Raw genomic sequence first — 25,759 nt, forward strand, 5'->3', positions numbered from 1 at the left:
AGGTCAGGGCTTGGCGTGTGATGCTGGACACTGGCTTCCTGAGGGTGTGTCCGATCCAGCCCCACTTCCTCCGCAGTATCTGCTTGGCCACTGGTTCCTGTCCCGCTCGCTCCCACAGATCTTCATTTCGGATCTTCTCCTGCCATCGGATCTTGTGGATGCGCCTCAGGCAGGTGTTGAAGAATGTCTGAATCTTCTGTTGCATCGTCTGTGTTGTCCGCCATGTCTCGCATCCGTAGAGCAGAATTTACTTCACATTGGAGTTGAAGATGCGGAGTTTGGTTTTCATACTGATTGCTCCAGATGCCCAGATGTTCTTGAGCATGATGAAAGCTGTTCTTGCCTTGCTGATTCTGGCTGTGACGTCTCGGTCCGTGCCTCCCTGTCGGTCAACCACGCTTCCCAAGTAGACGAAAGACTCCACCTCCCTGATGGGTACTCGACCGACTGTGACTGGTGTGTTGGCAGTGGTGTTGATCTTCATCAGCTTGATCTTGAGCCCTGTCCTGGCTGACGATTTTTATTTATAATTAAGTCATGTTTAATGTTTGTGTTGAGTAATTGTCTACGTTTTTTTTTTTTTTTTTTTGCCGCACCTGATGTAATTTCTCTTAATGAGATAATAAAGTTCTTGTCTTATCTTATCTCCAGTATTCCAGTATCTTTGAGGAATCGCAATGTAAAAACGTGGAGACTTTAAAAAGTTTAAGACCACTCCACCAAAGCAAGTATGTTTCCAGAAATAGTTTTTTTTTCAAAAAAATCGAGAGATTATGTAGATAACGTAGGCTGCATATGGCATATTACTGGCCTCTCATCAAATGCACGAACGGCTGTTTCTGGCACACGTACCTTTGAACAGCTTGAAAAATGTGTTTGAAAAGTCAACTAATCAGCCAAAATGTTACATTTATTCAGGGGATAAAAATAGACAGCTGTGGCTTTTCATCACAAAAGAAATGGACATGCACGTGCAGGAAAGCACTCCGGTCATGAGTGGTGCTCTTTACACTGGCTGCGTGCAGGAACTCAGTGAGTGGTGCTCATAAGTGAGTAGTGCTCATCAGTGAGTGGTGAGTGGTGCTCATCAGTGAGTGGTGAGTGGTGCTCATCAGTGAGTAGTGCTCATCAGTGAGTGGTGAATGGTGCTCATCAGTGAGTAGTGCTCATCAGTGAGTGGTGAATGGTGCTCATCAGTGAGTAGTGCTCATCAGTGAGTGGTGAGTGGTGCTCATCAGTGAGTAGTGCTCATCAGTGAGTGGTGAGTGGTGCTCATCAGTGAGTGGTGAGTGGTGCTCATCAGTGAGTGGTGAATGGTGCTCATCAGTGAGTGGTGAGTGGTGCTCATCAGTGAGTGGTGAATGGTGCTCATCAGTGAGTGGTACTCATCAGTGAGTGGTGAGTGGTGCTCATCAGTGAGTGGTGCTCATCAGTGAGTGGTGAGTGGTGCTCATCAGTGAGTAGTGCTCATCAGTGAGTGGTGAATGGTGCTCATCAGTGAGTGGTGAGTGGTGCTCATCAGTGAGTAGTGCTCATCAGTGAGTGGTGAATGGTGCTCATCAGTGAGTAGTGCTCATCAGTGAGTGGTGAATGGTGCTCATCAGTGAGTGGTGAGTGGTGCTCATCAGTGAGTGGTGCTCATCAGTGATTGGTGAGTGGTGCTCATCAGTGAGTGGTGCTCATCAGTGAGTGGTGAGTGGTGCTCATCAGTGAGCGGTGCTCATTACACTGGCTGTATGCACGAACTCAGCCGTCTGACAGAAATGCAGCATAATAATAGCATATACCCAAGAAGAATACTGTGCAAGTTCTCAAATGGTCCTTAACGTTTTGTGAATGCTGTAGTACTTCTGTTGTGGGAAACAAACATTTAGCATTATTCCGTCAAGTACCCGAGAAGAATACTGTGCAAGTTCCCTCCAAGTGGTCCTAAACTTTATGTGAACTCTTTAGTGCTTATGTTATGGGAGACACATGGACCACCCCTCCACTGTTCTCAGCCGCTGAAGTTGCCATTGGAGCGTTTGTCTCCCCTGACCCTGCGTTGGCTCAGAGTGGTTCAGAACCTTTTGGTGAACTATACAAAACAAGTGGGGTGGGTGGGTGACAAACAGGGTCGTTGGTTCTTTTCCAGAAGACAGCCTGTACGTAGAAGGCGCAGACACTACTCACACAACCCCACCTCCAGCCCCTACCCACACAAACACCCTCCAACACCCAGCCAGCCAGCCACCCTCCCGCACACCCTCCACTTACCGGCTCATTGGTTCTCTTCCAGAAGACAGCTAGCACATAGATGGCACATACAATACTCACACAACCCCACCTCCAACCCCCTACCCACATAAACACCCTCCCACACCCAGACACCCACCCACAGCACCCCCACACCCGCACACCCTCCACTTACCGGCTCGTTGGTCCTCTTCCAGAAGACGGCCAGCACGTAGACGGCACAGACGGGCGGCGCCAGGAAGGAGGTGATGGCCTGGATGTAGTGGAACAGCTCGGAGATGTTCTGCACGATGGGGATCCACGCGATGCCCACGCCCACCAGCACGATGACACACAGCCTGGGGTACACGCAGCATAGTAAATGATGAATTGAAACAACAACAACAACAGGCGAGAAAGAAATCACGAAACCTGCAACACAAAACACAACAGGGTGAACAGTAACAAAGCAACAACACTATATCCAGTCGGATTAACTCCTCGAATGCCGAGCTTTGATGAAAAGGGATCAGCGTGGCATGAACCGTAGATGCAGTTACTACTTTCTGTGCAGTCCTTAGTGTTGACTTTGCTAAACAAAAAGTAGTGCCTTTCCAAGAGGAAGAAGTGAAATTAAATAATGGATATGTCTGTCTCGGGCAAAAGCCCTCCACTGTCGAGCATTAGCAGGAGTCACACGGTTCATAAAGATGTATTATATGTCCCTCCACCGCCCCTCCCCCCTCCCCCTTCTTCCCTCTAACCCCCTTACCTCAGCCCACCAAACCCTCCAGTCTCCGACACCCACCTGCCCACGATCATCAGTTCCACCTCCGAGGCATTCTTGTGGATGCGGCGCCAGATGTCCATGGTGAAGATGGTGGAGGAGGAGTTGAAGATAGAGGTGAGGGAGGAGATGAGCGCCGACATCATAACGGCCAGCATCAGGCCCCTCAGCCCGGGTGGCATCAGCTCCAGCACCAAGGTCGGGTAGGCGATGTTGGTGCACCCGGACCTGCTCCCGCACACCTCTTCGCACACGTCGGGGTCCCCGCAGGCGATTTTGTCTGCAAAGTGTATGTGGGGGGGAGGTTGTAGTCTATTGTACCGTACTGTATTGTATTGTGCTGTATTGTACCGTACTGTATTGTATCGTATTGTACTGTACTGCATTGTACTGTATTGTACTGTACTGTATTGTATTGTGCTGTATTGTACCGTACTGTATTGTATCGTATTGTACTGTACTGCATTGTACTGTATTGTACTGTACTGTATTGTATTGTGCTGTATTGTACCGTACTGTATTGTACCGTACTGTATTGTATTGTACTGTACTGCATTGTACTGTATTGCATTGTACTGTACTGTACTGTACTGCATTGTACTGTATTGCATTGTACTGTACTGTACTGTACTGCATTGTACTGTATTGCATTGTACTGTACTGTACTGTACTGCATTGTACTGTATTGTATCGTATTGCATTGTACTGCACTGTACTGTACTGCATTGTACTGTATTGTATCGTATTGCATTGTACTGCACTGTACTGTACTGCATTGTACTGTATTGTATCGTATTGCATTGTACTGCACTGTACTGTACTGTACTGCATTGTACTGTATTGTATCGTATTGCACTGTACTGTACTGTACTGCATTGTACTGTATTGTATCGTATTGTACTGTATTGTATCGTATTGTACTGTACTGCATTGTACTGTATTGTATTGTATTGTATTGCATTGTACTGTATTATAGTGTACTGTACTGCATCATACTGTATTACATTGTACTGTATTGTATTTATTGTACTGTACTATACTGCACTGCATTGTATTGTATTGTACTGTTTCGTATTTATGATTGTACTGTACTGTACTGCATTGTATCATATTGCATTGTACTGTATTGTATTGCATTGCACTGTATTGTATTGTATTGAATTGTATTGTACTGTATTGCATTGCACTGTATTGTATTGTATTGAATTGTATTGTACTGTATTGCATTGTACTACATTGTATTGTATTCTATTGTATTGCATTGTACTGCACTGTATTGCATTGCATTGTATTGTATTACTCACTTTTGTCACAACAAAATTATTTCTCTGTGTGAAATTCAGGCTGCTCTCCTCAGGTACAGCGCGTCGCTATACTGAGAGCGCCGCCCATTTTTTTTTTCCTGCATGCGTTTTTTTTTTATATTAGTATTTGTATTGTGCTGTATTGTATTGTATTGCATTGTATTGTATTGTATTGTATTGCATTACTCATTTTTGTCACAACATATTTCTCTGTGTAAAATTCGGGCTATACGATTAAATTCAGGCTGACGATAAAATGAAAAATGATTGTCGAGTATACACTAAATGGAGAAAGGTGTTTTTTTTTTTTTTTTTTTTTTTTTTTTTTTTTAAGAAACTGGCTGTAAAACAAGATTCGCTTTTGGTAAAAAGGTGTCCAACGTTTCAGACCATAGGTCTGTCTCCAGGGACTGTTAGTTTTTTTCCCCACCCGCTCCATTTCCTTTTCACCACTCACCTTCCTTCCCATTCTGGATCTTCCCAGTCTGAATCTCTCTTCATCTCTCTGTCTTCCCCGTCTGAATCTCTCTTCATCTCTCTGTCTTCCCCGTCTGAATCTCTCTTCATCTCTCTGTCTTCCCCGTCTGAATCTCTCTTCATCTCTCTGTTCATCCTCGCCTCCTTTTCCTGATTGATACTCACGAACTTCTTAAGCTTTTCCTTTATCTCTACTGTCATTTCCAACTAGCACAGTCTCTGAAGACAGACCTAGTATTCTGGCAGGCCTGGAAATAATCCACACCGCTGTTCGATAGTTCGGGACAACTAAATGTTCTGGTGGACAGGTGGGTACGGGCTGGGAAAGGACGGGGAAGGGGCAAATCACTCTTGCAGGGCTCGAAATAATCCAGTCTGATTGACCGGGACAGTTATACCTTCTGGCCGGTAAGTGGAAACGCTCTCCCCACTTACCCGTTCGGGTCAACCAAGACTGGAGACTTTCCCCACCTTCAATCAATTCCACAAAATTATCACAGACTTGAAATATGGCTTATATGTATGATTTGTGAATGTTTTGTGAGAAATAAAATGGAAAAAAGAAGTAAAAAGGAACCGATATTTCCTTTCCTTTCACCCATTTTGGGGTATGAGGGAATTTACAAACAGATGGACAAAAAACGTGCTGAACATAAGTAGTATAAATGAACTGTGACAACAACACTCGTGTGTCGAAGACCGTGTCTAGTGCATCTTATGTCAAAATGTGACCCCATCACCCCACACGTTCTCAATTTCATCATCTGGATGCGGTGCTGATGCGGTGTGTGTAGAACCAACGGGAAAAGGAGTAACTGCTTACTGCAGGTGGTTGTGTCTGCTCGTCTGCGTGGAAGAATGTGCAGAGTTAATACGCACACAATTTTGCCTGCGCAGAGTGACTTGGAAAGTGTTAATTGTTGTATAATATTAGTGACTTGGAAAGTGTTAATTGTTGTATAATATTAGTGACTTGGAAAGTGTTAATTGTGTAATATTCTCTTTGTGGAGAGAATCGAAACGGAATAAGTGCTGTTTGAAGCCTGTTGTGTAGAAACAGTGGGAAAGTGTCAATTAAACTAATGAGTATCGCCAACTTTGACCGGAAAAGTTGGTGAAAAGTTAATAATGGTTAATGCTGCATGCTGTTTTCTACTTGAAAAAAAGGGGGAAAGGGTTTTTGTACAAAGGATGAGGCACGAACGAGTTAGTTTGCCGCTGCGCTTGTCTGCAGGACAGCCAGGGTTTGAAAGAGTTAACTGCCACAGACACGTGGGCCTGGCTGGTAAACCTGTACTTTCTGGTCTACGTGGGAGGTAGGCAGGAGGAACCGATTTATCAATTAATATTTTCGTGTGGGGCGAGAGGGGCGAACGTCAACAAAATTGAATTACCACGAATGTGACTTGTCTTAATGAGTTTGAGGAAGCGAACGATGAGAGGAAAGCAGCAGCAGAAAAAGGAGAAGCAGGAGGAGGAGGGCAACACGAGAAAAACTTATGAATACAGAAAAAAAGACCGAACATATTGAATATGTCACAAAAAACACACACACACAAAAAAAAAAAAAAAAAAAAAAGAAAGAAAAAGTACTACATCACACGCATGCGGTAGGGGAGTATTAACAAACTGTTTTTAAAACCCCGATGTATGCAAAATTTAATTTCATCGCGAATGGATATAACATGCGTGTATGCATGCATGCATCCATGTGTGTAAGTGAGTATATGTGTTTGCGCGTGTTTGTGTGTGTGCGTGCGTGCGTGCATAAGTACTCGCGCGCGTGTGTGTGAGTGTGTGTGCGCATGTGTGTGTGTGTGTGTGTGTGTGTGTGTGTGTGCGCGCATGTGTCCGTGTGTGCGTGTGTGTGTGTGTGAGTTAGTGAGTTAGCGATTGAGTGAGTGAGTGAGTGAATGACTTCTTTAGTTTAGCGTCTTTTCACTATCAGTGATATTAGACGATTAAAAGAAAAAGAAAAGAGAAAAAAAAAATGTGTGGGTGGGGGGAGTGGGAAAAGGAAAACAGAAAAGGTAGAAAACTACCAAAAATGCATAACTAATATGCAATTACATTTAACAGTAATAATTCAATAATGATAACAATAATTAGAAACCATTAACGCAATTCTGAAGTACATTAAATGAATGTAGAAATATGGCTATGAACTAATGCCTGCGAAAGTTCGACCATAAAAACCTCGTCAGAAATAACTTTCAAAAAATCATCTGCAGAATAGTTATTCTCTTTGAAATACTTGGGCAAGAAGGTACGTAAATGCTGACAGTGAAACAAACAATGATGCAAGCTGAACTGCCTACCACAGATGCATATAACATTTTTACTATACTTTGTCTTCAGCACATCAAGTTTCATACGGAAGAAAGTAGAGGTTATTAATATCGTATAGCAAGCTGATGGATTCGGTACCTTTTCTTTAATAATATCATCGAGTGAGTGAGTGAGTGAGTGAGTGTGTGTGTGTGTGTGTGTGTGTGTGTGTGTGTGCGTGTGTGCGTCTGTGTGTGTGTGTGTGTGTGTGTGTGTGTGCGTGTGTGTGTGTGTGCGTGTGTGTGTGCGCGTGTGTGCGTGTGTTTGTGTGCGTGTGTGTGTGTGTGTGTGTGTGTGTGTGTGTGTGTGTGTGTGTGTGTGTGTCCCTCCGTACATACGTACGTACGCACGTTCCTGCTTTCCAATCGGATTAATAAATATTTATTACATTTTGTTGTATTGTTTTGCATTGTACTGCACTGCATTGCATTGTGTTGTACTGTCCTGCATTGCAATTTTGCACTGTGTTGTACGGCACTGCATCACACTGTATAAAACTGTGCTGTATTGTACTGCAGTGCACTGTATTGTACTACACTAGATTGTCATGTACGGTAGTGCGTTGTATTATATTGCATCGTATTGCTGTTCTGAATGGACGTCAGCAAGCGGTGAGTACAGCGTGTCCTATTAACCCCCCTCCCCCTTCCCCCCTGCTCCCCTAAACACACACACGCCAACAAGGCAAGCGGCGATGCAACGTAATCCCATTAAACACTCCCCTCACACACACACACACACACACACACACACACACACACACACACACACACGCCAACAATGCAAACGGTGAGTACAACGTAATCCCCATTAACCCCCCCTTCCCCCCTCAGCCCCCCACCACACACACACACACAAACGCCTACAAGGCAACAGGTGAGTGTCTCCAATAGACCCTACCTATCCCCTCCCCCTCTCACTCGATCCCATAGGGCAAGCGGTGAGTACAACGTAATCCCTTAACCCCCCTCCTCCCCCCACCCCATGACCCCCCCCCCCTCACACACACACACGCCCACAAGACAAACTGAGCACAACATAATCCCATTACCCCCCCGCCCCTCCCGCCCTGCCAAGCACGTGCACCAAACAAGTGATTGTGGGCAGACTCACTGGGGAAGAGGACGCGGGCGATCATGCCCGGGAAGACGATGAGCCACATGGGCAGGAACTTGAGGTATCCGGCCAGCAGGGTGCCCGCCTTGGCATTAGCCATGTTCTTGGCGGCCAGGGCACGCTGCACGATCACCTGGAAGGCCACAGAGAGAGACAGGGAGTGCACGGGTACAGTGGTTGTCAGGGTTTTCGGTTGGGATGGGTTGGGGTGAGGTGTGGTGTGGTGTGGTGTGGTGTGTTGTAGTGTAGTGTGGTGTGGTGTGTTGTGTTGTAGTGTGGTGTGTTGTAGTGTAGTGTGGTGTGGTGTGGTATGGTGTGGTGTGTTGTAGTGTAGTGTGGTGTGGTGTGGTGTGGTGTGGTATGGTGTGGTGTGTTGTAGTGTAGTGTAGTGTAGTGTGGTGTGGTGTGGTGTGGTATGGTGTGGTGTGTTGTAGTGTAGTGTAGTGTAGTGTGGTGTGGTGTGGTATGGTGTGGTGTGTTGTAGTGTAGTGTGGTGTGGTGTGGTGTGGTGTGGTATGGTGTGGTGTGTTGTAGTGTAGTGTGGTGTGGTGTGTTGTGTTGTAGTGTGGTGTGGTGTGTTGTAGTGTAGTGTGGTGTGGTGTGGTGTGGTGTGGTGTGGTGTGGTGTGTTGTAGTGTAGTGTGGTGTGGTGTGTTGTGTTGTAGTGTGGTGTGTTGTAGTGTAGTGTGGTGTGGTGTGGTGTGGTGTGGTGTGGTGTGGTGTGGTGTAGTGTAGTGTGGTGTGGTGTGGTGTGGTGTGGTGTGGTGTGGTGTGTTGTAGTGTAGTGTGGTGTGGTGTGTTGTGTTGTAGTGTGGTGTGTTGTAGTGTAGTGTGGTGTGGTGTGGCATGGTGTGGTGTGTTGTAGTGTAGTGTGGTGTGGTGTGGTATGGTGTGGTGTGTTGTAGTGTAGTGTGGTGTGGTGTGGTGTGGTGTGGTATGGTGTGGTGTGTTGTAGTGTAGTGTGGTGTGGTGTGGTGTGGTGTGGTATGGTGTGGTGTGTTGTAGTGTAGTGGTGTGGTGTGGTGTGGTGTGTTGTAGTGTAGTGTGGTGTGGTGTGGTGTGGTGTGTTGTGGTGTGGTGTGGTGTGGTATGGTGTGGTGTGTTGTAGTGTAGTGTGGTGTGGTGTGGTGTAGTGTGGTGTGGTGTGGTGTGGTGTGGTATGGTGTGGTGTGTTGTAGTGTAGTGTGGTGTGGTGTGGTGTGGTGTGGTATGGTGTGGTGTGTTGTAGTGTAGTGTAGTGGTGTGGTGTGGTGTGTTGTAGTGTAGTGTGGTGTGGTGTGGTATGGTGTGGTGTGTTGTGTTGTAGTGTGGTGTGTTGTAGTGTAGTGTGGTGTGGTGTGGTATGGTGTGGTGTGTTGTAGTGTAGTGTGGTGTGGTGTGGTGTGGTATGGTGTGGTGTGTTGTAGTGTAGTGTGGTGTGGTGTGGTGTGGTGTGGTATGGTGTGGTGTGTTGTAGTGTAGTGTAGTGGTGTGGTGTGGTGTGTTGTAGTGTAGTGTGGTGTGGTGTGGTATGGTGTGGTGTGTTGTAGTGTAGTGTGGTGTGGTGTGGTGTGTTGTAGTGTAGTGTGGTGTGGTGTGGTGTGGTGTGTTGTGGTGTGGTGTGGTGTGGTGTGGTGTGGTGTGATGTAGTGTAGTGTGGTGTGGTGTGGTGTGGTGTGTTGTAGTGTAGTGTGGTGTGGTGTGTTGTGGTGTGGTGTGATGTGGTGTAGTGTGGTGTGGTGTGGTGCGTTGTGTTGTGGTGTAATGTGGTGTGTTGTGGTGCAATGTGGTATGGTGTTGTGTTGCGTTGTGTTGTGTTGTGGTGTGGTGCGTTGTGTTGTGGTGTAATGTGGTGTGTTGTGGTGCAATGTGATGTGGTGTTGTGTTGCGTTGTGTTGTGTTGTGGTGTGGTGTGTTGTATTGTGCTGTGGTGTAATGTGGTGTGGTATGGTGTGGTGTTGTGTTGCGTTGTGTTGTGGTGTGGTGTGGTGTGTTGTGTTGTGGTGTAATGTGTTGTGTTGTGGTGTGGTGTGGTGTGTTGTGTTGTGTTGTGTTGTGTTGTGGTGTAATGTGTTGTGTTGTGGTGTGGTGTGGTGTGTTGTGTTGTGGTGTGGTGTGTTGTATTGTGCTGTGGTGCAATGTGGTGTGGTGTTGTGTTGCGTTGTGTTGTGGTGTGGTGTAATGTGTTGTGTTGTGGTGTGGTGTGTTGTGGCGCGTTGTGTTGTGGTGTGTTGTGGTAAGATAAGATAAGATAAGATAAGATAAGAAGATAAGAATAACTTTATTATCTCCAACTGGAGAAACTTGGTCAGGTGCATCATCACAACATAAACAAGTAAACAACATGGGGACCATAACTGTAAAAGCCAACAACAGCCCCTACAAATATTACGAAGATACAAATGTAAAAAATATCACATACATCATTTCATACATATATCCACACACTGCAGGTAATAACTAGTATTCTTAATGTAAAAACAGAAAGAATTAAGAAATATTATTTGAATATAATTATAAACATAGCCTACTATACTGCACATTGATTATAATAGACAGATAAGATAAGAATAAAGATGAATTGCGGAAAACCACAACCAGATAATCAGCACACACCCGCACCGCACCCCCCCCCCTCCCCACCACCCACCCCACACACGCGGTGTGTTGTGTTGTGGTGTAATGTGGTGTGGTGCGTTGTGATGTGGTGTTGTGTTGTGTTGTGTTGTGGTGTAATGTGGTATTTTGTGGTGCAATGTGATGTGGTGTGGTGTTGTGTTGTGTTGTGGTGTAATGTGGTATTTTGTGGTGCAATGTGATGTGGTGTGGTGTTGTGTTGTAATGTGGTGTGTTGTGGTGCAATGTGATGTGATGTGGTGTTGTGTTGCGTTGTGGTGTGGTGTGAAGTGGTGGTGATGTGTTGTGCTGTGGGGGCGAGTGGTAACGGTGGTTCTGATCCATTCTCTATTCTTTTCTGTTCTCTATTCTATTATGTCCTTTTCTATTGTGTTCCATTCCATTCTCTATTTCTGTTCTATTCTCTAAGCTATTCTGTTTTATCATATTCTCTATTCTGTTCTCTATGATATTCTGCTCTATTCTATATTCTATTCTGCTGTACTCTGTTCTCTTCTGTGCTCTGTTTTATTCTGTTTTCTATTCTACTCTGTTCTATTTTGTTCTATTCTTTTTTCAATTATGTTTTATTCTATTTTCTACTCTATTCTATTCTATACGGTTCTACTCTATTCAAACCACACACCTGGTCAGAACACTGGTTCTCTATTATTTTACATTCTGTTGTCTGTTCTATTCTATACGCTATTCTGTTCTATTCTGTATTCTTTTCTACTGTATTCCATTCTGTTCTCCATGCTATTCTGTTCCATTCTATTCTCTATTCTATTGTTCCGTTCTATTCTCTAATCTGTTCTTTTTAAATTCTCTATTCTCCATTCCATTCTGTTGTATTCTGTTATGATCCATTCCATTCTCTATTCTGTTCTTTTATACTTTCTATTCTGTTCTGTTGCATTCTGTTCTGCGTGATCTATTCCATTCTCTATTCTGTTCCATTATATTGTCCATTCTGTTCTCTTTTCCATTCTGTTTTCAATTGTGATCTATTCCATTCTCTCGTCTGTTCTCTTCTATTCTCTATTGTATTCTGTTCTGCTCCGTTCTATTCTGTCTCCTATTCCATTCTGTCCCACTCCAGCCACCCACCTGGTCGGAGCACCAGTACCAGATGGACGAGATTGTCAGGCCGAACATGACGCCGGGCCAAGGGAGGCCACCGTCGTCAGCGGCGCGCACGAGGTGCCAGGAGTTGTCCGGCGGGATGCCGCACTTGGCGTACGGGTAGCTTTGGTTGCGCCAGTTATTTACCGTGGTGTTGGGCCACGCCTCGAAGAACTTCTTCTGCAGGGCCTCGTAGCCTCCCACCTCGATGAAGCCTGTGTGTGGTGTGTGGGCGTGGATGTGGTTGCGTGGTGGTGGTGATGGGTGGGTGGGGGGATAACAATAACGATGATTATTTTGTTCAATAAATGACCATGACTGTATTTTGGCTTAAAAACAAATCTTTAATCATCAGAAGTGACGAAATGTAAAATGCATATCTTATGTGAAACACAGAGCAGCAAAGGCAAGGCAAAAAGTTTATCTCGTCTGCCCCTTGCGACAAGCTGTAATATTGTAATACACTGAACTGTAATATACTTCTTCTTCTTGGAAGTCCGTCGGTAGCCGACGATGACAAGGTCTGTGAACTCGACGATGGCAGCACATGTGCCTCCGCATCCCAAAGCTGGAAGCACACGGGCGCCCACAGGTATCGCAGCGACAGACACCTGTGCGTAAAATCTGGCTAACCCCTCAAGTACCAAGAGAGTTCCTGGCATCAAAAGGGTTAAGTGTAAGAGCCGTTGCACAGGGGCAATCCCACTCTCACTACGTTACAATACACTGAACTGTACCACGATGTATATTTGTACTGCTCTGTGCACTATTGTGCTGTATTGAACAACAGAGGTACTCACTCATGATCATCAGAATGAAGGCGCCCACAATCATGATCAGCGTCTGAATGAAATCCGTCCAGATCACGGCCGTCAGACCGCCTGTCCTCAACACACACACACACACACACACACGTCCGCACACACACACACACACACAAACACGTCCGCACACACACACACACACACACACACACACACACACACACACACACAAACACGTCCGCACACACACACACACACACACACACACACACACACACACATACACGCACAAACTGGTTAGAACACGAAGATGACCATAATAATGATGATAAAATTATTCATCAACAACAACAAACATCATAATCAATACCATAGCAATAACAACAACGATTATGATAATGACGGCTATGATGAAAGCAGAAAATGGTGAGTACAAGCCCGAGGTAAAAACCAACAACAAACAAACAAAAAACAAGAAGAAAATTCACCTAAAGAACCCAAACTATCTGAAGTCTCATACACAACAGGACTGAGTGATGGCCACAGACCTCCGATGGTGACGTCATGTATAGTCAGTCGTGTCCGAATATGACCACCAGAAAAGCAGAGGAGGCAACTGCTGTCCCGATTATATGGGCTAGAATTAGACTTTTTGTAGAGTGTCTTGCCCAAGGTACATACCCACTCTCTCGGCCAAGAGGGGTTTTGGACAGTCGGTGTTGGGATGGTTCCCAATGGCTGCAGCACTAAGAGCTAGTGCAATATTGCCTCCTAGTTTGAGAATCACAGTCCTTCACAAAAAAGACTAAGCTGTAAATGACATCCCATACAGCTCTCACTTTGCTGTTGGCCCAAGTGTAAGCTTGTGTCGTGTACACAAAACACTACACGACATGAATGGGTGATGGCCACAAACCTCCGATGGTGAAGATGGCGGCCACAGCCAGCAGAATGATGATGGCCACGTACAGGTTGAGCTCGGGCAGGGCCTGGGTCAGGAAGATGGCCCCCGAGTACAGGTCAGCCTGCACGTGAAACACGGCAAAGTGTCGGAAGGTTGGATTTGTCATGTGTACACTTCCCTGGACTGAGTTACACGGTTGTGATTTGCGTTCTTCTTCTTCGTCATTTTCACATCTTTTCACTGAGTGGTATCGGACAAAAGGAGGTGGAGCAGGAGGATTAGGACGAGAACGAGGAGAAAGTAGGAGCAGAAGGAGTAGGAGGAAAAGGAGGAGTAAGGAGGAGGAGCAGGAGGAGGAGGAGGAGAAGGAGAAGGAGGAGCAGAAGGAGTAAGAGTAGGAGGAGAAAAAGGAGGAGTAGTAGCAGGAGGAGAAGCAGGAGAAGGAGGAGGAGCAGGAGGAGGAGGAGGCGAAGGAGGAGGAGGAGCAGAAGGAGTAAGAGCAGAAAGAGGAGGAGGAGGAGCAGGAGGAGGAGGATGAGAAGGAGTAGGAGGAGGAGGAGCAGGAGCAGGAGGAGGAGGAGGAGAAGCAGGAGGAGGAGGAGAAGCAGGAGAAGGGGAAAGAAAAGATGAGACAGACAATCAGGGTGAAATGAAGGAAGAGGTGGTGAAGGAAGGTGAAGGAAGGAAGAGGTGGTGAAGGAAGGAAGGAAGGAAGAGGTGGTGAAGGAAGGAAGAGGTGGTAAAGGAAGGAGGAGTTGGTGAAAGAAGAGGTGGTGAAAGAAGGAAAGAAGAGGTGGTGAAGGAAGGAAAAGGTGGTGAAGGAGGGAAGAAAGAGGTGGTGAAGGAAGGAAGGTAGAGGTGGTGAAGGAAGGAAGAGGTGGTGAAGGAAGGAGGAGGTGGTGAAGGAAGGAGGAGGTGGTGGTGAAGAAAGGAGGAGGTGGTGAAGGAAGGAAGGAAGGAAAAGGTGGTGAAGGAAGGAAGGAAGAGGTGGTGAAGGAAGGGAGGAGGTGGTGAAGGAAGGGAGAAGGTGGTGAAGAAAAGAGGAGGTGGTGAAGGAAGGAAGGAGGAGGTGATGAAGGATGGAGGAGGTGGTGAAGGAAGAGGTGGTGAAGGAAGAAAGGGGTGGTGAAGGAAGGAAGAGGTGGTGAAGGAAGGAGGAGGTGATGAAGGAAGGAAGAAGTGGTGAAGGAAGGAAGAGGTGGTGAAGGAAGGAAGAGGTGGTGAAGGAAGGGAGGAGGTGGTGAAGGAAGGGAGGAGAAGGTGGTGAAGAAAAGAGGAGGTGGTGAAGGAACGAAGGAGGAGGTGGTGAAGGAAGGAAGTGGTGGTGAAGGAAGGAAGTGGTGGTGAAGGAAGGAAGAAGGAGGTGGTGAAAGAAGGAAGGAGGAGGTGGTGAAATAAGGAAGGAGGAGGTGGTGAAGGAAGGAGGAGGTGGTGAAGGAAGGAAGATGTGGTGAAAGAAGGAAGGAGGAGGTGGTGAAAGAAGGAAGGAAGAGGTGGTGAAGGAAGGAAGAGGTGGTGAAGGAAGGAAGGAGGAGGTGGTGAAGGAAGGAAGGAGGAGGTGGTGAAAGAAGGAAGGAAGGAGGAGGTGGTGAAGGTGGTGAAGGAAGGAGGAGGTGGTGAAGGAAGGAAGGAAGGAGGAGGTGGCGAAGGAAGGGAGGAGGAGGTGGTGAAGGAAGGAGGAGGTGGTGAAGGAAGGAGGAAAGTGGTGGTGAAGGAAGGAAGAGGTGGTGAAGGAAGGAAGGAAGAGGTGGTGAAGGAAGGAGGAGGTAGTGAAGGAAGAGGTGGTGAAGGAAGGGAGGAGGAGGTGGTGAAGGAATGAAGGAGGAGGTGGTGAAGGAAGGAGGGAAAATGTGGTGAAGGAAGGAAGGAGGAGGTGGTGAAGGAGGGAAGGGGTGGTGAAGGAAGGAAGGAAGGAAGGAAGGAAGGAAGAGGTGGTGAAGCAAGGAGGAGGTGGTGAAGGACGGAAGGAGGAGGTGGTGAAGGAAGGAGGAGGTGGTGAAGGAAGGAAGGAAGGAGGAGGTGGTGAAGGAAGGAAGAGGTGGTGAAGGAAGGAGGAGGTGGTGAAGGAAGGAAGGAGGAGGTTGTGAAGGAAGGAAGGAAGAGGTGGTGAAGGAAGGAAGGAAGAGGTGGTGAAGGAAGGAAGAGGTGGTGAAGGAAGGGGGAGGTGGTGAAGGAAGGAAGGAGGAGGTGGTGAAGGAAGGAAGGAAGAGGTGGTGAAGGAAGGAAGAGGTGGTGAAGGAAGGAAGGAAGCGGTGGTGAAGGAAGGAAGAGGTGGTGAAGGAAGGAAGGAGGAGGTGTGAAGGAAGGAAGAGGTGGCGAAGGAAGGAAGGAGGAGGTGGTGAAGGAAGGGGGAGGTGGTGAAGGAAGGAAGGAGGAGGTGGTGAAGGAAGGAAGGAAGCGGTGGTGAAGGAAGGAAGGAGGAGGTGGTGAAGGAAGGAAGGAAGCGGTGGTGAAGGAAGGAGGAAAAATGTGGTGAAGGAAGGAAGGAAGAGGTGAAGGAAGGAGGAGGTGGTGAAGGAAGGAGGAGGTGGTGAAGGAAGGAAGGAGGAGGTGGTGAAGGAAGGAGGAAAAATGTGAAGGAAGGAAGGAAGAGGTGAAGGAAGGAGGAGGTGGTGAAGGAAGGAAGGAAGAGATGGTGAAGGAAGGAAGGAGGAGGTGGTGAAGGAAGGAAGGAAGAGATGGTGAAGGAAGGTGAAGGAAGAGGTGGTGAAGGAAGGAGGAGGTGGTGAAGGAAGGAAGAGGTGGTGAAGGAAGGAAGAAGGTGGTGAACGCAAAGAAGAAGGAGAAGAAAATGACGACGAAGGATGAGGGGAAGAAAGCGATGAAGGTGGAAGAGAAGGAAGAAGAGGATTTAGTGAAGGAGATGATGATCAAGAATGAGGGGGAGGAGGAGGTTAATGGGGAAGAGAAGGAAGAGGATTTGGAGAAGGAGGAAAAAGAAGGAGGAGGAGGAAGAAGACGAAGAAGAAGAAGATGGAGGAGGAGGAGGAGGAGGAGTCACAGCAGAGGATAAGAAGAAGGAAGAGGAGGAGAAGGGCAGAAGGAGAAGAAGGAGAACTCAATACACGGCAAAACAAACCAAAGCGAGAAGTTTTAATTCATCATGTGCCCCCCGCGAGAGCACTGAAACATCACGCACACCTTTTACACACATCACACACCTTTTACACACATCACACACCTTTTACACACATCACACACCTTTTACACACATCACACACACCTTTTACACACATCATACAAACACAAAGAGTGACGTGGAACACAAAAAACCAAACAACAACAGCAAAAAGCTCAACAAAGGAAGAAAGCCAACTGACGGAGATCTTGGTGAAGACATACAGCAGCAGTGCCAGCACGGACAGGTAAATACGGATCCTCTGTCCTCCGAACCTCTTCCTCAGGTACTCCGGCATGGTGAATACCTGTACAACACCCACAGGTAGGGGGTTTGTGTGTGTGTGTGTGTTGGGGGGGGGACTGTAGGGGGCTGGGTTGTGGTGTATGTGTGTGTGTGGGGGGGCAATGGGGCAGGGGCTGTGTTGTGTGTGTGTGTTGGGTGTGTTGTGTGTGTGTGTGTATATATATATATATATATATATATATAGATAGATAGATAGATAGATAGATAGATAGATATAGATATATATATATATATATATATGTGTGTGTGTGTGTGTGTGTGTGTGTGTGTGTGTGTGTGTGTGTGTGCATGTATCCGCACATTATGACGCAAATGCAAGTAAGTTAGTATTTGACTCCAATCCTGCAGTACTGAGAACTTTGCAATTGTCGTATCATCTGTCTTGTGCAATAGCAATGCGAGTAACATTAAAAAAAATTTTAAAATATAAAAATCATACATGACATTGCGCATTTCATGAAATGGTCATGATATTGTTTGCTCATTTCATGACATGGGCATTTCATAGATTGGGTGTAAAACATATGTGTGTCCGTACGCCTCTCATTTCCGTTCAAGCGCGCGCAAAACACACACAGAGCGTGAGACTGCAGATATCTTTTTTCTTATTGTATTGATGTTTTTGTTGGTTTATTTTCATATTTTGAAGTAGGGCAAAGAAATATCACACACAGACACAGACACAGACACACATCACACACACACGCACAAACAACACAAACACACACAACCACCCTCCACATCCACCCCCACCCCAATTACACGCACACGTGCGCGCGCGCAAGGTCTATGTGGAGCTCGGGATGATGGTGGTGTTTGTGGTGGTGGTGATAATGATAATGATGATGATGATGATGATGATGATGATGACGACGACTCCACGGGGTCTATGATGGTATCCATAACGATGATTCCAACAATGAGAAGTATAGGGGGTGGGGGGGGGGGGGGAGCCCCAAAGGGTGATGATAACGGCAAGACAGAGGACGACTCACCCCTGCAGCGATGTAGACAGGCACGAACAGCCAGCCCAACATCATCAGGATGAAGATGGCCTGTAAAACAACATGTTCGCTTTTAAATGCGTTGGTTTATTCATTCACTCCTTCCTTCCTTCCTTCTTTCCTTCCTCCATTCACCCATCCGTATCTTTTATGCCTTCTCACTCTCTTCGTTCATTTCCCTTCTTTTTCTTGTGCTTTCAGGGTACGACAGTGCTTTGCTGTTGTTGTCTTCAGTCTGTATTTTGCAAGCTTTGGTTGATTTATTTTAATTTACATAAGTGTTGCTTTATTTACTTATCTAAAAATCGGTTGATCTATCTATCTGTTTGTCTGTTTATCTATTTATTTATTTACCTATCAGTTTATTCATTTCTTTTATTGATCTACTTATTGATATCATCTATTTGTGCATTCATTCCGTCAATCTTCCTTCCCTTCTTTTCCATTCTTCCTTCCCTCCCTCCCATACTGCCTTCGTTTAACTATTGTTTTACGGTAAGACAGTGCTTTTTTTTTTCCAACTTAAATCTCTATTTTGTCACTTAAAAACAACAACTTTGATTTATCTTGATGTGTTGCTCTTTTATTCATTGATTGATTTATCTGTTCATCCATCTGTTCGTTCATTCCTTGTTTCTTCATCCATCCCTCCCTTCCCTCCTTCCTCCCTCCATTTGCCTGCTTGTTATCTCGGGGTAAGACCGTGTGTTTTGTCTTCAGTCTGTGTTTTTCAGAGAGAGAGAGAGACAGACAGACAGAGACAGAAACAGACAGACGGAGAAAGAGAGAGACAGAAAAAGAGAGGAAGAGAATCAGAAAACGTTACACAGAGAGAGAAGGGTGGCGAAGGAGAGAGAGAGAGAGAGAGAGAGAGACACCCAGGCATAAGGGAAATAACTTACATTGAGCTCAAACACAGCAATGCCAATGCCGCTTGCCGCCCCTGAGCCGGCCAGACCCACGAAGTGTCCGCTGCCGATGTTACTGGCGAACAGAGACGCTCCAACCTGCATACGAGGAGAAAACAGAATGCGTAAAAATGATGGATACACGGATGAATATTACAAAAAAAAAAAAAAAAAAAAAAAAATCAAAACGCACACATGCACATATGCGCACACACACGCACGCAGACACACACGCACGCGCGCGCACACACACACGAATATACATACACACACACCACACATACACGGACAACTTGCTCAAAACGTGATAAAGTTATGAAACTGCTTAAGTTAGTTTCAGTTTTTTACGAAGTCATTTTCTTTTTCTTTTCTTTTTTCTTCTTTAAATCTTTAAAAATGTTTTATTTTTTATTATTATTATTACTTTTTTTTATCTTAATACGATTTTCAGAGCCACCTAACATCACGAGAACAGAAAGAAGGTAAAAGAAAGAAATTGTCGCGGGAGTGGGTGGGGGTGGGGGGGGGTAAAGACGAACAGACAGACAAAATCACAGGCTGTTAAGAAAAACGGACACACAAACACAATGGAATTTAAGAAAGACGGACACACAGACAGACAGTCCGGATAAACGAATAAGATAAAGACCAAACAGACAGACAGATATACAGAAAGACGGGATAGATAAACAAAATAAAGATGAACAAACAGACAAACCCACAGGCTGTAAAGAAAAACGGACAGATAAACACACTGGATACTGAGAAAGACGGACACACAGACAGACAGACAGGCTGTCAACACAAGCCACACACAGCTGACTGACCGGAATCCAGTGCATGGAGCGACCGGCCAAGAAGTAACCTCCGATACTGCCCCTGTTCCGGCATGACGACTGCAACACACACACACACACACGCATGCACGCGCGCGCACACGCATACACGCGCGCGCACACGCATACACGCACGCACACACGCAAGCAAGCATGCACACACATGTCTCAGTAAAATGGCATCATAATACATTGTTTTTATACAACCCAACAGCACGTAAATAAACACATATTTGACACACTGAACACATACAGCTCAACAGCAAATGTAAAAGCCAAATCCTCCCCCCCCCCCAACCCCCACCCCCAACACACTGTCCGCACACATAGCCCTGTAACACCTGTAAACACCATGTGAAAAACACCGTGTAACAGGTACATTGTGGGCACAATGCTATAGCAGATGTGAACACCTTGTGAAACACACAATCTGGATACATGTAGCCCTGAGGCAGATGCAAATACCATGAGTAGTATAAGGGATGGGGGTTCTATATGTGCCCATTTAAGCGTCCATAAGGCCCAACAACGCCTTAAACCATAAAAAAAAACCCACGCAAACGGTTTTTTTCGGCTTAAAAAGGTGTATGGAGAGCCAAATCACTAGATAAAAAAATGATGGTTAAATATGTGTATGGAGGGGGAGCCAAATGGTCATGGGGGTTCTATATGTAACGATTTAAGCGTCCATAAGGCCCAACAACCATAAAAACGAAAACGGTTTAAAAAGGTGTATGGAGAGTGAAACGATCCCCGCGCGCGTGCGCATGTGTGTGTGTGTGTGTGCTGGCAAGCTAGCGACTGCTCGGCGTGTGTGGGACGGGATCAATAGCTAAGAGTGTGGTCGCGCGCAGATCTTCCCGCCCGTGCGCACGGCTTGTGATCAACCTTTTAGAGAAATACATTATATTGTAATATAGAAAAAATGCCTTTTCCGCATAACATTTGTGAGTACCCCAAAGTTAAAACAAGTGAAGTGTGCGGCCGACCTTGCATGGGACTCTATTGCAAAGATCATATTAAATGCCATAGAAAAGGAATGCCACTTCCAGTACTTTGTTTAAAATGCAACCTTTATGTACGCACGAAGTATGCTATTTGTTGTACATGTAAGTATAAAAAAGATATGCCTCCTCCCATGGAGAAAAAGATTGAACCTATACCCGATTGTGGAGAACATTCAGGCGACTCTGAGGATGAGGATTATGCTTCTGATGATGATGATGAAATTGATCCTTTTGAAGCCTATTCTAGAGGGTATATTCCACCCTTTGGTGGAGTTATCATTGGATTCAGAGATTGATCAGCTTGTGAAATCCTATTAGAGAAAAGATTATATATAGAACATATTGAGAGTAAAAATGACGCAACGATATTCTGAAAAGTATTACCGTGATCTTGCTTCTAAAAAAGAGATTCCTAATCATGAATCTATGAATAAAACTGAGTTGATTAAAGCACTGGGGTTTGATGCTTTGGAGGGGGAGACCAATGCTACGCTTAAAGATATTGCACGAAAGCTCAAAATTCGTGGTTTTAGTAGAATGAAAAAAGATGAACTTATTAAAAACATACGTAAACTACAACATAAAGCTGAATCCACGGAGGAGTTTGGTAGTATTATTAAAAATTATAAACTTGCGGCTCTTCCAAATGAAATAGATCCGCTTTCGTTTATGATGAGTAAAGTGGACACTATTAACCAAAAAGCTATTCCACTGACCAAACAAAATATTGTTTTAACGGTGGAGTTTGGTCAAATTAAAAATGATGATACTACTGTAGCTGTATTTCGATCGGAATATCAAAGTATTATTGATGTTGTTGATGATCAAGATATTGAAAAACAAATAAAACATATTTTGTTAAAAATAGAAAATTTTACAAATGAAGGTTCAGGATGGTTCATTAAAAGAATCTTTAGTTTATGGGTGAATAGAGTTTCTATTACATTTCCAGGATCCTTTATTGAATCACCACAGTGGTTAAAAAATAAAAGAGCTGTGATTAATATTAAAATTAAAGATGATCAATGTATAAGACATTGTTTACGTGCACACAAGTTTCCAACAAAAACGAATTCTAATTTAACTTCTGCCTATCCTTCTGATGATGGGTTAAATTTTGAAAATATTGACTTTCCTACACCTATAAAACAAATTACAAAGATTGAGACTCAAAATAATATTGCTATTAATGTATACTATTTAAAAAATAAAACGATTGAACGTGCAAGAATATCAAAACAACCCGCCAACATGGAGCGTATTAAACTTCTTATTATAGAAAATGAAAATGGTGGACAACATTATACTTATATTAAGAACTTTAACAGACTACTTAGTAATACAAACAAACACAAAGCAGCAATGTACTTTTGTGAGTATTGCTTGACAGGTACAACATCATCAGAACTTTTAGAAGAACATATTAAGCGATGCGCGCAGATCAACCACAAGAACTATTCTCGCGTTGAGATGCCATCGGAGAAGACAAAAATGATCAAATTTACCAATTTTCAAAATCAAATGCAAGTTAGTGATGTGATATATGCTGATTTTGAGGCGATTTGTAAAGAAATAAAAGACGATTCCGATTCGAATAAGACCATCAAAGAAAGCGAACACATCATCTCATCATACGGGTTTGTGCATGTTAGGTCTGATGGAAAGGCGTACAAACCGCAACTATTTCGTGGTGAGAATGCGGTCAGTCATTTTCTCGAAAAACTTCGAATAATATATTATCATACTGTCAAGGAATTGAAAAAACCAGTTCCAATAAAGATGACCAAAAAAGATAACGAATCGTTTGAAAACGAACGAGTTTGTTGGATATGTAGAGGGGAACTACTCGCAAATGATAAAGTAAGAGATCATGACCATATCGCAGGGAACTATAGAGGTGCCGCGCATGCATCGTGTAATCTTAAATTGAGAATAAAACCCGACGAATTTGTGTTGCCGATATTATTTCACAACCTCAAAGGTTACGACTCTCACGCGATCATTTCGGAGCTCGCGAACAAAGGTGGTGGTAGAATTACGTGTATTGCGAATAATAAAGAGAAGTACATCACATTCAGTTGGGGAAGGTTGAAGTTTTTAGATAGTTTCGCATTCTTAAGTTCGAGTCTCGACCAGCTTGCGAAGAACCTTCCGGATGATAAGAAGTTTTTAACGCGCAAACATTTCACAGATGAGGAGGAGTTCAAGCTCGTTACGAGAAAAGGAGTCTTTCCGTACGAATATATTACCGATTGGAGTAAATACGAAGATACACAACTACCAAAGAAAAGTCATTTCTTTAGTAAACTTAACAACACGGATATATCAGAAAGTGACCACAAGCATGCCTTGAATGTGTGGAAGAAGTTTAAATGTAAGAATCTAGGTGATTATAACGATCTGTACTTAGTCACTGATGTCCTGTTACTTGCCGATGTGTTCCAGAATTTTAGAAATACGTGTTTGCGAACTCATAATCTCGATCCTGTTCATTATTACACGCTTCCTGGAATGTCTTGGGATGCTTTACTCAAGAGTACGGGAATAGAACTCGAACTGTTGACGGATATCGAACAATATAACATGATAGAGGCGGGAATACGCGGTGGAATCAGTATGACTGTAAGAAGATACGCGGAGGCTAATAACAAGTATATGAAAGATTACAGGCCTGAAAAAACGGATTCGTATATCATGTATCTCGACGCGAACAACTTGTATGGTTGGGCGATGTTACAAGCTTTACCCACGGGTGGATTTATCTGGGATAACGATGCCAATCTCGAAAAGATTCTAAATCACCCCGACGATGATGAGACGGGATATATTGTGGAGTGTGATATCGAGTACCCTAAGGAATTACACGACGAACATAACGATTATCCCCTAGCTCCTGAGAAAATAGAAATAAAACTCGAAAACCTCTCACCCTATCAACGACGCCTTCGTGAAAAACTTGAGATGCGCGGAAAGGAAACGAGAAAATTAGTTCCGAATCTATGGAATAAGGTTGGTTATGTCGTTCACTATAGAAATCTCAAGCTATACACGCAACTTGGCATGAAAGTAACTAAAATCACAAAAGTGTTAAAGTTTAATCAAAGTCCCTGGATGGCGCCCTATATATTGATGAACACCAAACTGAGACAAGCTGCTACTAACGATGCCGATAAAGATCTGTATAAATTAATGAACAACTCGGTATTTGGTAAAACTATGGAAAATATCAGAATGAGAACGAATATCAAATTATTCAAGTTAGATGAAGAGGACAAGGCACGCAAACTAATAAACAAACCGGCTTATGTCGATCATATGATCATCAACGAGAAACTTCTAGCGATTCACTACAAAAAAAATAAGCTTGTGCTCAATAAACCTATCTATATCGGGATGGCCATTCTCGACCTATCAAAGTATCTCATGTATGATTTATATTACAACCACTACAAGAAAAAATATGGATGCAGGTTGTTATATACTGATACCGATTCATTCATTCTCCACGTAGAATGTGAGGATTTTATCGCTGGTATGGATGATAATGTACATGACCGCAGTAATTTTCCAAAAGATCATCGATTGTACGATAAATCGATAGAGAAAGTACCAGGATACATGAAAAGTGAGCTCAGATGTAAACCGATCCGACAATTCTGTGGCTTGCGCTCGAAGATGTATTAGGTTGTAGCGGATGATGGATCAGTTATCAAGAAAGCCAAGGGCATAAAAAAATGTGTGGTGAAGGATGAAATTGAACCCGATATGTATAAGGAGTGTATTGATCGATCTGTTCAATTTACTAATTGTATGAGAACGTTCAGATCGTATAAGCACAAGATGTACACGATCAAGCAAATGAAGACATCACTCTCACCGTACGATTCCAAACGCTATTGGCTAGATGATGGTATTACATCTTACGCCTACGGGCACTATGGTATTTCTGTATCGTGAGGAACAACCATAAGCTCTTCGTGTACAAACCCTCTGGATGGGCCATTTTGTAAATAATAAAGAATAGGATCGCCGGGCATCATACGCTTAATATTATAAACTTTAAGAGACCAAACGGGATCCGTTGCTCGTTTGCGAGCTCCACCCTCGAGCTCACCGGGCTCATACAAGTACCGAACTTGCGCATCACGCGGTAACTCTCCTTTATCATCTTTAGTCGGTGCAGAGGATTCGGCTTCTACTGATTTGGCCTTTATTGCGACCGACGGTTTCTTACCTATAAGTCTCGTCACCTCATTATTCAATGCAGCCACAACAGCCGGTAATCTAGTGACCCATTCTGTTGATCGATTCGGCGATTTCATTTCAGCCACATACTGATGACTAAACAATCGTTCTGCCAGCGTACGATTAAATCTTTCTACAATAGCCTGGCTTCTGTGTGTCTTTCCACGCCTTACTTTTTTTAAAATTTTGTTCACAGCACCCATAAACTCTCGGCCAGGATCTACCTGAAGAAGTTTGGGCAACTTCAATGGGCTACGGTCGTAAATACGTAAAAAAGCGGCCACCACTTCGACGCTGTCTTTCGTTGTTAGGGGTTCGGCTTCTTTATATCGACTCGCAACATCAACGACAGTCAGCGCATACTTATACGTCTTACGCCCGATTCTGTCATAGGGTAAAAATAAAAGGTCAGCCTGATGAACCTCATTTGGGACAGTAATATCAATTTTTGCTCTCGGAATATACTTTGGAGGGGGTAGATAAATTTGCCATATAGCTTGTTTTTGTAACCATTTTCTAGCCTCATCCTCAGACACCTTGGCTGCTTTCGCGAGTTTTTTAATCGCCGAATAACCCTTCCAATAACCGCTTGGGCTGTAATAGATCTTTTCCATTTTATTTAAGAAAGTAAATGTTTAATATTTTGAAATCGCAAAACCAAAAATGACCATGGTCATGGTCATGATAATAAATACGTATTCTCGATCTTTTTGTCCCTCTGA

General features: G+C 44.4%; 1 protein-coding gene across 2 annotated transcripts in view; it reads right to left on the bottom strand.

The window, feature by feature from the left end:
* LOC143288444 (sodium/glucose cotransporter 4-like) overlaps nt 1–25,759 on the bottom strand; it is an 89,819-nt gene that overhangs the window by 14,983 nt on the left and 49,077 nt on the right. For both annotated transcript variants that reach the window (XM_076596932.1, XM_076596933.1), the window contains exons 2-11: nt 19,777–19,845; nt 18,944–19,048; nt 18,033–18,092; nt 16,934–17,038; nt 13,626–13,734; nt 12,746–12,826; nt 11,931–12,160; nt 8,224–8,359; nt 3,023–3,281; nt 2,411–2,573 (exon numbers count right to left, since the gene is read on the bottom strand). In XM_076596932.1, coding sequence (XP_076453047.1) covers nt 2,411–2,573; nt 3,023–3,281; nt 8,224–8,359; nt 11,931–12,160; nt 12,746–12,826; nt 13,626–13,734; nt 16,934–17,038; nt 18,033–18,092; nt 18,944–19,048; nt 19,777–19,845 — 1,317 coding nt within the window. The remainder of the gene's footprint in view (nt 1–2,410; nt 2,574–3,022; nt 3,282–8,223; nt 8,360–11,930; nt 12,161–12,745; nt 12,827–13,625; nt 13,735–16,933; nt 17,039–18,032; nt 18,093–18,943; nt 19,049–19,776; nt 19,846–25,759) is intronic.

Source organism: Babylonia areolata, chromosome 12 (assembly GCF_041734735.1).
Source record: "Babylonia areolata isolate BAREFJ2019XMU chromosome 12, ASM4173473v1, whole genome shotgun sequence".
Taxonomy (NCBI): Eukaryota; Metazoa; Mollusca; class Gastropoda; order Neogastropoda; family Buccinidae; genus Babylonia; species Babylonia areolata.